The sequence below is a fragment of the Styela clava genome, chromosome 5, assembly GCF_964204865.1.
Source record: "Styela clava chromosome 5, kaStyClav1.hap1.2, whole genome shotgun sequence".
Taxonomy (NCBI): domain Eukaryota; kingdom Metazoa; phylum Chordata; class Ascidiacea; order Stolidobranchia; family Styelidae; genus Styela; species Styela clava.
In genome coordinates this window covers 7374131-7386473 of record NC_135254.1, presented here as the reverse complement: position 1 = coordinate 7386473, position 12343 = coordinate 7374131, and the positions used below count along the sequence as shown (strand labels likewise).

At 36.3% G+C, this 12343-nt stretch overlaps 1 protein-coding gene across 1 annotated transcript in view; it reads right to left on the bottom strand.

Moving 5' to 3' along the window:
• Positions 1–828: 828 nt before the first annotated feature.
• The window catches only part of LOC120344400 (uncharacterized), a 32918-nt gene continuing 21403 nt past the window's right edge, over positions 829–12343 (bottom strand). The window contains exons 15-20 of the mRNA XM_039413607.2: positions 9541–11405; positions 8058–8198; positions 7306–7549; positions 6961–7065; positions 6355–6434; positions 829–5856 (exon numbers count right to left, since the gene is read on the bottom strand). Coding sequence (XP_039269541.2) covers positions 3127–5856; positions 6355–6434; positions 6961–7065; positions 7306–7549; positions 8058–8198; positions 9541–11405 — 5165 coding nt within the window. The 3' untranslated portion in view covers positions 829–3126. The remainder of the gene's footprint in view (positions 5857–6354; positions 6435–6960; positions 7066–7305; positions 7550–8057; positions 8199–9540; positions 11406–12343) is intronic.

Below are 12343 nucleotides of genomic sequence, written 5' to 3'. Positions count from 1 at the left end.
CACACCCATAAGTTAAACTAGGGTGGTCCAAGGTTGTCGGCTCCGGGACAATAAAATTATTTTTTCATCGTTCGCGGGCCACAATAGTGCCAAGATTAGATAAACGGGGCAATACAAAACCCTTTTATTGTACAGACACTCATCAGTATTGGTCATTTATCAAGCTATAACATGCAAAAACCACCAAAAAACACACTAAACTCATCAACCCCAAATGCAATTTTTTGATTACTCTGCGAATGCGACGCGGGCCACATGAAGCTGGGTAATAACGGGCCTGGGTTTGGAGCACCCTGAGTTAAACTAGCGATGATTAAACCCCAAATGATGAACAAATATACTCTGAAAGTGTATAACTCGGGACATGTAAACATTCGCAATTATACAGGCGAACAGTGAGACTTGATGTACGGTATCATTTTACAGTTTTATTTACAAGGTTGCTCAAAGCAAAGTCGTTGGCCTCCAACCAAAAGTATAATGGGTTTATCCGTAAATATATGGTTTATCGAATTCGGCACCCTTTCAATCTAGGCTAGTTGCTAAGTCTTGCTATATTCACTGAAGGTAGCATACCGTATATCCTAAGCAAAACCACCGTCAAAATATGCTTTCGTGGCCCTAATTACCGGTTTTGGGCCAAAGTGGGATCACCATTTCTTATTAGGTACCGGGTATACCGGTACCGGAACATATAAAATCATAGGCATCCATCCTACCACTTTCTACAGAATCTTAGTATTTATTTGAGCATCTGTAATGAATTAATGATTGTTCAGTGACCATTTTCTGTCCTCACCCATCCCGCTGTACTCATTAGTCGGTGACTTCATTCAGTGCAACACATATTTATAACACATTCCCAAGTACCAAAAAAAACAGTATGTACATGAAATGTGTTTATTATACCTGAATTTTATTTGTATTTCTTGCCAGATTGGAAAATGGCCACTCGTCAAACTAGACCAGTCTCTCTGACACCTCGTAACTCGAAACAGTATTACAGGTCTCCAATGGTGGAGGTTTCATCAATGCACAGGAAGATTTACAATACTGATGAGCGGCATATCTTCAAGGTTGAATTGAAAAATAATTTGAATTGTGAAAATGGCATCAAGGATCTTCCAGTATTTTGGGTAGGAATTTATTAATAACAATGTTTGATTTCATAATACCATAAGGAAAAAGGGAAGTTCATCATCTAATGTCAATTACAGATGGTTGTGCGCACCTAACGAATTCTAGCCATGAGAGCCGAACAACTTGATAAAGTACCAATGAATTATTCTGTACCAATATTGTATCAGTGAAAATGAATTGAAAATACAGTGAAAATGAGGCATATAAACAGTGGATATATATTATAAATATGAATAGTATTACTGCACACAATATATATAGGATTTTATACATCTATTTATTCATCAATATAATTAATATACAGAACTAAAACTATTCGGCAAGACACTTATAAGATTTGTTTTAAGTTTTTGCTAAATTTCACAAAGTATGTTGAGATGACAGCTTTACCAGTCGAAAAACAGCGGGAATAAAACTTAGTACAAGACAGATAAATAAATAGTTGGACATAAGTCAGCTCACATAATATATAAGAGTCTTTATATAACATTTGGAAGAAAAGGGTGACTGCTAATAAAATAATGGAGGTATAAAAATATAGCAGGAACAGTGTGTTAAGATATGAAAAGTTAAAAACGTTTTGTATAGATATAACTGTACAAGAATATATGAACATGGCAAGTTAAGGTGATTCAATGCATTTTTTGAAATAAAAGATTTAGGCCAGTAGTTTGTAACTGGGGCCAGAGGGTTTCATCGCTGGATAAGGGTGTTTTCACTTTTTTGAGCATGAATTTTTGAACATAAGGGGATTTGAACTCTACCAATCAATCAAAACTATAAATACAACTGGGATGATAAGCAAGGGAGCCATATGTGCCAAAAGCTATAAAGGTTGGAAACCACTGATTTAGAGAAATGTAATTATGGTGTACCTAAAATATTCTCACAGCATTTCAATTTTTTGAAGCAAAATCAAATTCTATCATTAAATGACTGTTCACCAAAATATGGTATGTAGGTTATTTTGAATTTGACTTGTGCAGTGAATTTGTAAAATTTGGAGATTAAGATTCCAAAATATTTGGATATGTCCAGTTTAAAAGGGCACTTAATGAGTTGTGTACCAAGTGAAGGCTAGTGAACAATGCAAAAGAATGAACAATTATAAAAGTATATCAATGACAGTGTTTAAAAAATAAGTACGTAAAGAAAATAAAACTTATAGATTGAAGAACAAATATAACACAAAAATGCAGTGGAATGATATGTTCTGGTACGCTTTAAAACCTCTTATTGTTCGACTATAGACAAGCATTTACAGTACAATGCTGCTAGCGAAAGAAAAGACCGGTTATAAATAGTTTAACTAACCCAGAGACCTTTCAAAAGTCAATATCACCAAGCTATCATGCCTAACACAAAAACCATGAATCACTGAAGAATTTTAAATGAAAATAGAAAGGTTATAAACAGTTTCGCCAATCCATGAATCTTCATAAAAGTCAATCTACAAAGCTATCAAGCCAAACACAAAAACCATGGAAGATTGAAATCGAACTATTCATCAATGCAAATACCAAGGATCAAAACATATAAGACCGATGTACAAGGTAACTCAGAAAAGTAAACCCATGAATTTCGGTACTCCCGTAGTATGTGTACCAGGTTAGGGTTATGCGATAATTTTATTCTTATTTTCCTTGTTTTAGTTCTATTACGAGTTCAGGGACTGTCTGTGTTAGCCAAGTGAACATACCCCCTGCCCATAAGTATTCATGCCTTCACACAACTTGATGTAAAGTAGGCGAACAAAATTAGTTACCTCCATATTGGTACACACACTTCTGGAGCGCATAAATTTCTTCTATGAAAATTTATTCAACACTTGAACTTGATTCTGTATGATTGTACTCATAAATTACATTAATCTAGGACGCCTCACACAAAATCTCTCTAGAATATGTTCCAAATAACCTGGGTTATGTTTTTTGGGTTACCTTGTGTATTTTTATTAAATGATGAATTTAGCTTAAAAGTCCCAATTCACACAAATGCTATGTGATTATCACCTTGCTGGTCCTGAGAGCTATTTCCTATATTTTCTTGTGACCTTGTATTGGTCTGTACCAAAGAGCTTGGTTTGGGTGGTTTTACTGGCTTATAGTACGTATTTCCATATTGAGGTATATTCTGAGATGAAAATTGTTGCTGGTTTGGTCCCAGGATATGGGTGCCAAGCTGTTGTGAATGGTTTTGATGGGTTTCTGTTATGTAACTGGATAATGGAGAATTTCTTTGCATGGCCTTACCAGAATTAATGGTCTTTATGGGCATGGCTCTTCTTTCGTCTTGTTGAATTTGGGTAGTCTCAGATTGGTATTCTTGTGCAAATTGGTTGAAGCTCTGGTCGGAATGGTACGACTGTGTTGGTGACTGGTTCAACTGAAATGGCTTCTGGTTGACAAATGGTCTTGATTGGTCTTCATGGTTTCTATCTTTCATACGATGGTAAAGTTGGTGACCAGGAGATTGGTTGACTTGGTAAGCCCCGTGGTAATTCTGGTCCAATACTTGTTGACTTGAAAGTTGACTATGGATATTTTGCTGCAAAGGGACATTCATTGTAGGTATCATGTCACTGGTTTGAACCAATCTACCTGCAACACCATGCTGTCCCATGAATAACTGTGGAGGAATGATGGTAGTTTGCATGTGGGATGTTGAAGTTTGCTCTTGGTATCTGGTGTTTTGTTGTGGTTGTTGACTATGTTCAATGCTTTTTTTGTCTTCATAAACCGAACCATGGTTTTGCTGTGTTGATTTAGATCTTCTTGTATATTGAAACAAATCTACCCTTGGTTGGTTTTGATTAGAGACAGTCCTATGGTTAGTTTGACCCAAAGTATAGTTACCAGATATTGGTATCGGTCTCACAGGAAGACCAGAAGCAAAATGGTTCTCAATACTCTCTTTAGGTGATGATTTACTACCATCTTGTTGCGGTGAGACATTTTCATGAATGTACCATGTCTTACCATGATTACCAGTTTCTAACTGGTAACTCACATGTGAACCCCAAGAACCAGTAAAAGATTGGTTGCTTGACACTCTTTTTATAGGTGTTTTCAATTTCTCTTTCTCAAATTTTAAATTGTTTTCTTGATCTTTTTGTTGAGATGATTTATTCGAACCGACACTGCTATGGCTCGCATACGAACTGGTTCGTGAATGAATATTTTCTCCAATTTGCCTTCGTGGACTGGTTACAAATTCTGGGTGCTTGTAGGGAGGTGGTAATGGACCATCTTGTGATAAGCTATACTTATGAAAAACCTCTTGCTGTTTGTGAGGACTTACAGAACTGTCTAGAGACTTGCTGTACATGTGAGACGTCTCTTTAAGTCTGTCCAATGTTTGAATCGGCTTGCCCATCTGTGTAGCTTTAGCTCCTTCGTGTGGTGAAGTCTGTACTAGTTCTTGGGGAGTTTTGCGGAGTTCGGAGTGAACATAATTTACAACTTTGTTATAAGTTGACCGTCCCTCATGAAGCACTGCAGCGGTAGACACCTTAATGCTAGATTCAATTGTGCCAGTTGGAAAGGATTTCAATGTATTTTGGGTATCAGTAGAAACTGGAAGATTGAGTTTTTCATTATTATTCGGATCCCTATTTCCAATGTCCTTGAAATGACCTTGACTATCCTGTCCAGACTCACTAAGGTCACTTGTAGATAATCTCGTTAATTTATCCACAATATGTGAATATTCAAAAGGGTTTGATCGAACTGGTAACCCACGAGCTACGCTTGGTGCTGGTACGTATGAATGCTGATTCGAACTTTCACCTTTGAACCTTGATCCCTCAAGTGACTTGACTGGAAAAACTCGTTTAGCTTTAGGATGAACAATACTTGTTGGAGCGGAAAATGTTACATTTGTGTCATCAGGGGGCAGTATTGGCACAAAATGAGCCAAATTTCTTTCATTTTCTGTAGAATTCGTCGATAAATGGTAGATATCTTGATTTGTACTGGTGCTTGGATTGCTTTCATGATTTGCCACTATTTCCTCGACCGTCATATCATTCCTTCTCGATTCTGTCGAGTTATCAGCGATATTTGATTTCTGCGATGTTCTTAGATCAAAATCTTGGGTTACAAATCCTTGTGATGTCGTACTGTCAGTGTTTCTATAAAACATCGGACTTTTCTGAGGACTTCTGGGGACCTTAATTTCCAAAGATGGTCTGGCTAATTTTGGTGAACCAGAATTATGAAATTGGAATCTTTTTGACCTTTGAATAGAGTGGGAAGATGATTGAGCATTGTTGATTGTTCTGTCTTCTGCTAAATTAATAGCAATTGTGATGTCACTATGAATTGTTTGGTTTTGATGACTAGGGCTTTTTGCTAGAGGGTCTGGGCTATCTATGTTGCCTCGACTCTGGTTTTTAAGTTTTACGGGAATGTGATGTGGTAAGATGGGCTTTGGCGCAAAAATTCTCTCACTGGAGGGCAGGTTAGTGAAATTTTTAGGCATTTCTGAATTCAAATTTGAAACATCATTCTGTAATTGGTTGGTTTCCCTTTGTAAAACTGATTTTGCTTCATGCTCTGTTGGCTTTGTCATGTGATCAGGAAGTTCAAGATGTGATGATGAATCAAGACTGCTTTGAGACTTGAACGAAGCTTCAAAATCGAGAGCAATTGATCTGCGACTGCTTGGTGGGAGACCTCTAGTGATGATGTGTGATAACGGTATCTTTTTCGAAGCCTAAAAATAACAAGAATAGCTATTACAGTGGAGGTTACTTGAAGACCAACATGTCAATGCATTGGCATTTTGTTCCTAGGATGTACATTTTTATCCTGGGGGAGAGGAAAGCTGATAAGACGGCTTAATCATATGGCAAACCATGGCCGCTCGTCCGGTTACCAGTCCAGGTCGGTTTTGGATTAGTTAGCCAGATACGTTGTTTTCAGATGCATGGATTTGATGGTGGAGGAAGCCGTCATCAACCACATTATGTGAACCTACAGTACGGCGGCGAAGAGTTTTGAAATTGGGCTCTGACATTAAAAAAGGTTGAGAACCACCGGTTTGGAGGTAATGCATAATGGAGGTAACAAATATCTCATCAAAAAGGTTCAGAACAGATCCATGAACACTTGTCAGACTATGTACCTTGAATTTTTAAGGGTTAAACATTGTTCACTATTCTTTAAACTGCCCTGTAACATTGATATGAAAATATACAAAAATAACATTCACCTGACTACTCACAACTCTTCTATTTTCATTTGTATTCTGTTGAATTTCATTTTCAGGGGAATTTTCATTCGTTGCATTTCCTGTGATGGCATTGGCATACAAAATTATTGGCAACTTAATAGTGCACCGAATAATTATTATATTACATATAGAGAGAAGTGGAAAGATGCTATTTCACACTCCAACACATAACAATTTTTTAAGCTCCAGAAATGTGTGTACCAATATATGTTTTTTTCTAATTTTATACTAATTTTGTTTGCCTACTTAACATCAAGTAGTGTTAACGGACTGAAACCTATGGGCAGGGGGTATATTCACTTTGCTAACACAGACATTCCCAAACTCGTAATAGAACTAAAATAAGGAAAATCTGGATAAAATTATGTTCTAACGCTGACCTGGTACACATACTACGTGAGTACCTAATTTTAGAACATTTGGTTGATTACGGTCAAAATTACATGAATTTCAATTCATTAATGTTGGACATTTCTTTTCTGAAGAAATGTGTGGACAACATTAATTATAGAATTAAAGTAGTAAAATTGTGATGTAAAAATGTAATTCCATCCAGTTTTTCAAATCGCTGAATACTCCACTCACCAAAGAAGGCTTTCAAAAGTTTTGAAGTTGTTTCAATATTGCCATGGTAATCAGTTGAGCAATGAAGCATAACATTTTCTTCACCGATCTGTGAAATGTTGAAGCCTAAAAATAAATAAAAAAGTAGAAACATAATTCATTTAGGTTGACAATTTCAATTCAAGGAGAGGGAGATATTTTGTATCAGATAGAAGGAAAATTAAATTTATTGTTCACATATAATTAATTACACACGGTGAAGCGCTTAACAAGGAGGTCAGGGGTCGGTAGGCAATTTTTATTACAATATTGTTTTATTTAAACTTACTTCGGGAGTACCAAAAAATGAGACACCAGTGGACTTACCAAGACCAGACAGTACTTCAGAGCAACCTTCCATTCGCCAAGTATTTTGTTTAATGATTAACGTCATTTGAGGAGCATTTTCATAACCATTGCTGTCATTTCTTTTTTCTGTGTATTCATCCAAGCAATTGGAAATGGAATCTTTCAGTATATAACCAACAGAAGGTGAAAGAAATAACCGGTTTAATCCGGTTATTACTGGTACAGACAGTTGAAGATAAGAAATCAATTCTGATTTGATGTTCTGGAAATAAAAAAGATTGGTGTTTCCAAATCGCTGTGTTTTCATCTCAGAGAGAGTGAAATAATATATTATGGTTTATTACGATTGAAGCAATAACCACAAATGGTCTGAGAACCTGCTTTCTGATACATGAATAGTTTCTTCTCCAACTGGACAGTTTTGTACCCAAATGTAGGGATACATCTAAGGGCAGGGCTAATCCAAGTCTTTTATAAACCACAAGAGGCCGCTGTCTGAGATTAGAATATTCTCTATTTTGAACTGTCTTTTTTGTTTATTTAATAATTTTCTTAGAATTGCAATTTTGTTAGTGCTCAAGACACGGTCATGCACACTAATTCAGAAATGAAGGATATTCCTATCTCCGAGCAACATTACGGGTAACCTCTGAAACATCAAGATATAAACTATAAACTTAACACTCAAATTATCGGTATATAGATTTATTGCAATGCACTAAGACTCAGTAAATTCCGGTTTAAACAAGATAAATCCAGATAATACTCACCAACACATCTTGTTTTATATCAGCCTTTGGAAAGAAGACGGCTTCAGGTATTCCACTAGTACATTGTGTCAACTCAAAACCAACAGCTGAGAAAAGTTCTCTCCACCCGGTAACATTGTGGACTTTCTTACTGATGCTGGCCTGAGGATAAAAATGAACCAAGTGTAGGTAAGAGTTAGAGCAGGAGTGGGCAAGTTTTTTAGACGCCAGAAATATTGCCCATTTAGACAGGCGGGCCATGTCAGTGTGACGCAAAACTTACATTTTATAAACAATATTTACAGTTACAAAAGTAGAAAACAATCAGCCTCGTGACGAAACTAAATTTAATCGCAATCTTAACAAATTCCTTGACCTAAGTATTTTTAGCTAAAATATCAACATTTGGTTTTAGTTTGGTTGTAGAAGAATCAGGCGAGCCAGATTGAATTACCCAACGGGTCGGATTTGGCCACGAGCGTAGTTTGCCCATCAGGCCTAGAGGAATTTAATTGCAAGCAAAATCTATATTCCAGTCCCACCCACATTAAGGAAATGGGCTCAGAATACTTAACCAGAAGAATACAGTTTTCCCAAATGAATAACTCCCTTCCCATGGCTATGACTGCTTATTCAGAGTTGTGTATGGAAAATATGTGAAAATATCCTAAACAAGACCGATGGAATCAATGGAAAGAGGCAAAACAGTGAAAAAATAAGTCTATCAATAGTACCTTCATGAACGTGAAAAAAAATCTGGCTTTTATATATATATATGATAGATAAGCATTTGCAGTCAAAGCATGGTAAGGTACGGATAAGACAAAATCATAAGTGCCATCTCACAGTAAGTTAAAGGAATATGTTTGTAGGGAAAAATAGCACGAGTAAAATACATTGTGACAAATTGAATTTGATAAAACTTATAATTCAACTGAGTACTGCTGCTAAACAATATTTGTCTAAAAATATTCACTTTCTGAACATTCAGGAACTCCAAAAGCGACTGTTAGACTGAGGCACGAATGGGGATACGTATGTGTTATCGTGACTCAAAATGTTTTATTCTCTGCTTGTCTTGAGCAACTTAATGATAATATATCTCTCCAGAAATTTCATAAATAAACAGTTTCTTCTTAAAAAATTATTCAATTATGAGATACATATCACTGATCTAATATGAATGAAGAAGATACCCTTAATATATTCAAACAGCAGGTATTGTCAAAATCCATAAATGCCGTGAAGGCAGAGGACTTCCAATGATCAAATCTGACAGTAATTTTTTGAAGGGACGCTCACCTTTTCAGTAAAAATAAAATCCTAATATACAAGTTTTCAATACTTACTTAAACCATCAAAACACTCACTTGTCGAAACACATATTTAGGAATTTTCAGTTAACAATATTATAAAAGACAATTTCTATGCTTTTGAATAGAGGGCAAAAAATCACTCTTTATAAATAAACAATTTCTCATAAAATCTGAAAATAGTATAGTACCTGTGCTGCATACATTGGTACTGAAGTATTCGATCCAGAATCCATTCTCTCCAGAGATTTATCGATCAGATGTAAAACAAGTTTGAGTGCATCGTGGAAGCGACCAGGATCAGATTTTATTAGGAAACCAAGAGAGTAGAAGAGTGGTAAATTGTTGGGGTCAAGGGTCACATCTCGTCCAATCAAAACAAATCCTGCCCAATAAGAAGGATGTTCGAATTGTTTATTCATTCGTATAAGGTCCAGAGATTGGGTGAGCGCAACAGACGCTGGCAATCCAGACATTAAACGACTGTAAAACGATTGTGTTAGGATTTTACAAACAGTTTCTGGAACTGGCCATAGAGGGAGCAAAAGAGTTTGTATTCCAGAACATAATAAACTTCGAACCATTGTCAAGATTCGTATAAGTTTGGAGTCTGCAGAAAATGAGCTTCCGTTCTCCGTAATGATTTCTGAATCTTGTAAATGAGCTGATCCAAAAACTGCTAATTTCACATGAGAAAGATCAAATTTGATGAAATCACCGAGTGTCAATGACCTTTGTGCAATTTCCTCAGAAGTCAAGGTCATTTGTGGTTTCTCAAGGTCAAATACATCCTCTTGCCCAATTCCAACAGTTTCTCTACCAATACCGCTATCGGCATTACTGACGTCACTCGGCACATTCTCAGCTTTTGTTACTTTTTCATCAACCGAACTTAAATATATTCCATAAGGTGGCGCCATAGAAAAGCTACAAGCTAGATGAAAAAGTTCAGAGCTCCGCAGGTTATCTAAAACTCTTTCTTTTATTGCATATTTCCCAGTTAGTGGCTCGATCTTCAGAAGCGAACCAACCATGGTTGCTTCATCCTCAGAGGCTTGTGATTGCGTAGCGTCCACGATGTCATTGATAATTGGGTTGCCAATAACAACGGCCCTTGTTAACTGACCTGTGACGATTGACCCCTTTCTGAAATCTTCTGCTAAAAGATCAGCCGCGGAAGTCACGACACGTAAATTGAATTGTTGAGATAAATATGACTCAGTGGAGCGTTTTTTCAACAAGGCAAAAGGTACAGAGACCAATTCTCCTTCTAAAACCAGAATAAGGTTCTTGATTGGTTCTTGGGAAGCGTATTTTTGAATTTTCTGTTGCATACCGCCGATTAAAAGTTCATGAAGTGCAAAAATAGGGGGTTTCTTAGACAGGAAAGATTTTTCCTGACCAAGTAGATTTAGAGAACTCAAGTTTTCGGTATAATGCATTGAAGCTTGTGATGAAATCAGTCTGTGATACATTTTAAATGTTTCATCCTTGCTGTTCCCCAACTCAAAATCTTTTTTAGAACTATCTTCTTCATTTACATTATTTGATGGTCTATGAACTCCATTTTCTCCACTAGAGGGATCCTCAGGCTCTACAGAAGGTGATTCTAAGCCAAGAGAATCTCTAAGCTCTGATATAAGATGACTAAGCAAATTCGAAGAACGACTCATGGAATTTTCGTCACTTTCGTTAACTTTATGATGATGAAAAAAGATTGGCTGTTGCATGAACCCACAGAGGCCCTCTTGTGGTGTAACAACCCAAGTTAAAATATTTCCCGCGTTGATAGCGTAATACAAAATAACAGAATCTTCTTTTGCAGAATACTGTACAAGTTTTTCTGTCAGATTTTCTGGTTGAATGATTTCCTGTTTTCCTTGTCTTTTTTGAGCGACAATTTCAGGAAATTTGTGCAATTTTTCCGCAGACTCTAACGCCATCGAGTGTTGGTTCGTCTTGATGAACATGCATGTCATAGCAGATTGGCAGGTGATCAATTCTTCAAAAATATCAATGCATTGGTTTGGATGGATGGAAATGTTGACTGTATTTCCTGGAAAAAAAAAGTTTGTTTCTTAGAACTTTAAGATGGGGTCGTATTTGGACATGATGGCCTAGTGCAGTGGTTTTTAAACTTTTTGAGCCCACGCCCTTTGAAAAATTTTACTAACTTCGCCCCCCCCTCTTTTTGCTTTGAAAAAATGCTTTTGTCATGGGCAGGTTGTTATATATTAAGAAGACGATTAAAATTAATTTTTTGTTCTCGAATGAAACCATGGCACCTCTGAGAAAAACGAGTTAGTTTTTATTATAATCATCAGCGACGACATGCTAAAGATAGAATAAAGAAAGGAATCCGTAACTGAAAATTTCTTTATTGTAAAATTGGCATTATAAAATACTAAAAATAAAACGGGAAATGCCATGAGTTTTGTTTTGGGGTGAACCGCGACAGATTAAAAACACTTTCTTAGACATTGCAAATCTCACCAGTAGTGTTTTAAAACTACAGACTTGATATAAATTTTACTTCGTGGGATCGCAGACTTAGGAATATCTGTACTGGTGATATCTTGAAATTAATCGAGTGGCGGCATTGCGATAGAGCGGAGTAAGAATTGCAGGGACAGCTCATATTGGTGAAATTGGCAAGAATACAAATCAAAACAATATGTAATTGACATCATTATGGTTGCGGATTATCGTGTTATTTTGGAGTACTGGTGCTTTTATTTTATTGACGCAATCGCAGATTTAATTTATCACAATTAAATGAATAAAGCAACTGTTTTAAATAAGTATATCGACCATGGATTGATTATTTTATTCAACAGAAAAACCATTACATATCTGTTGAAAAAGTCGGCTCTTTTAACGACTGGCGTAATCTCAAGGACCGACTCAGAAGCCGTACCACGGGGGTTTCGTTTCGATGAATATGTATTTTTCATCTACTAATATACTTTACATGTATTTTAATTAAATAAACTT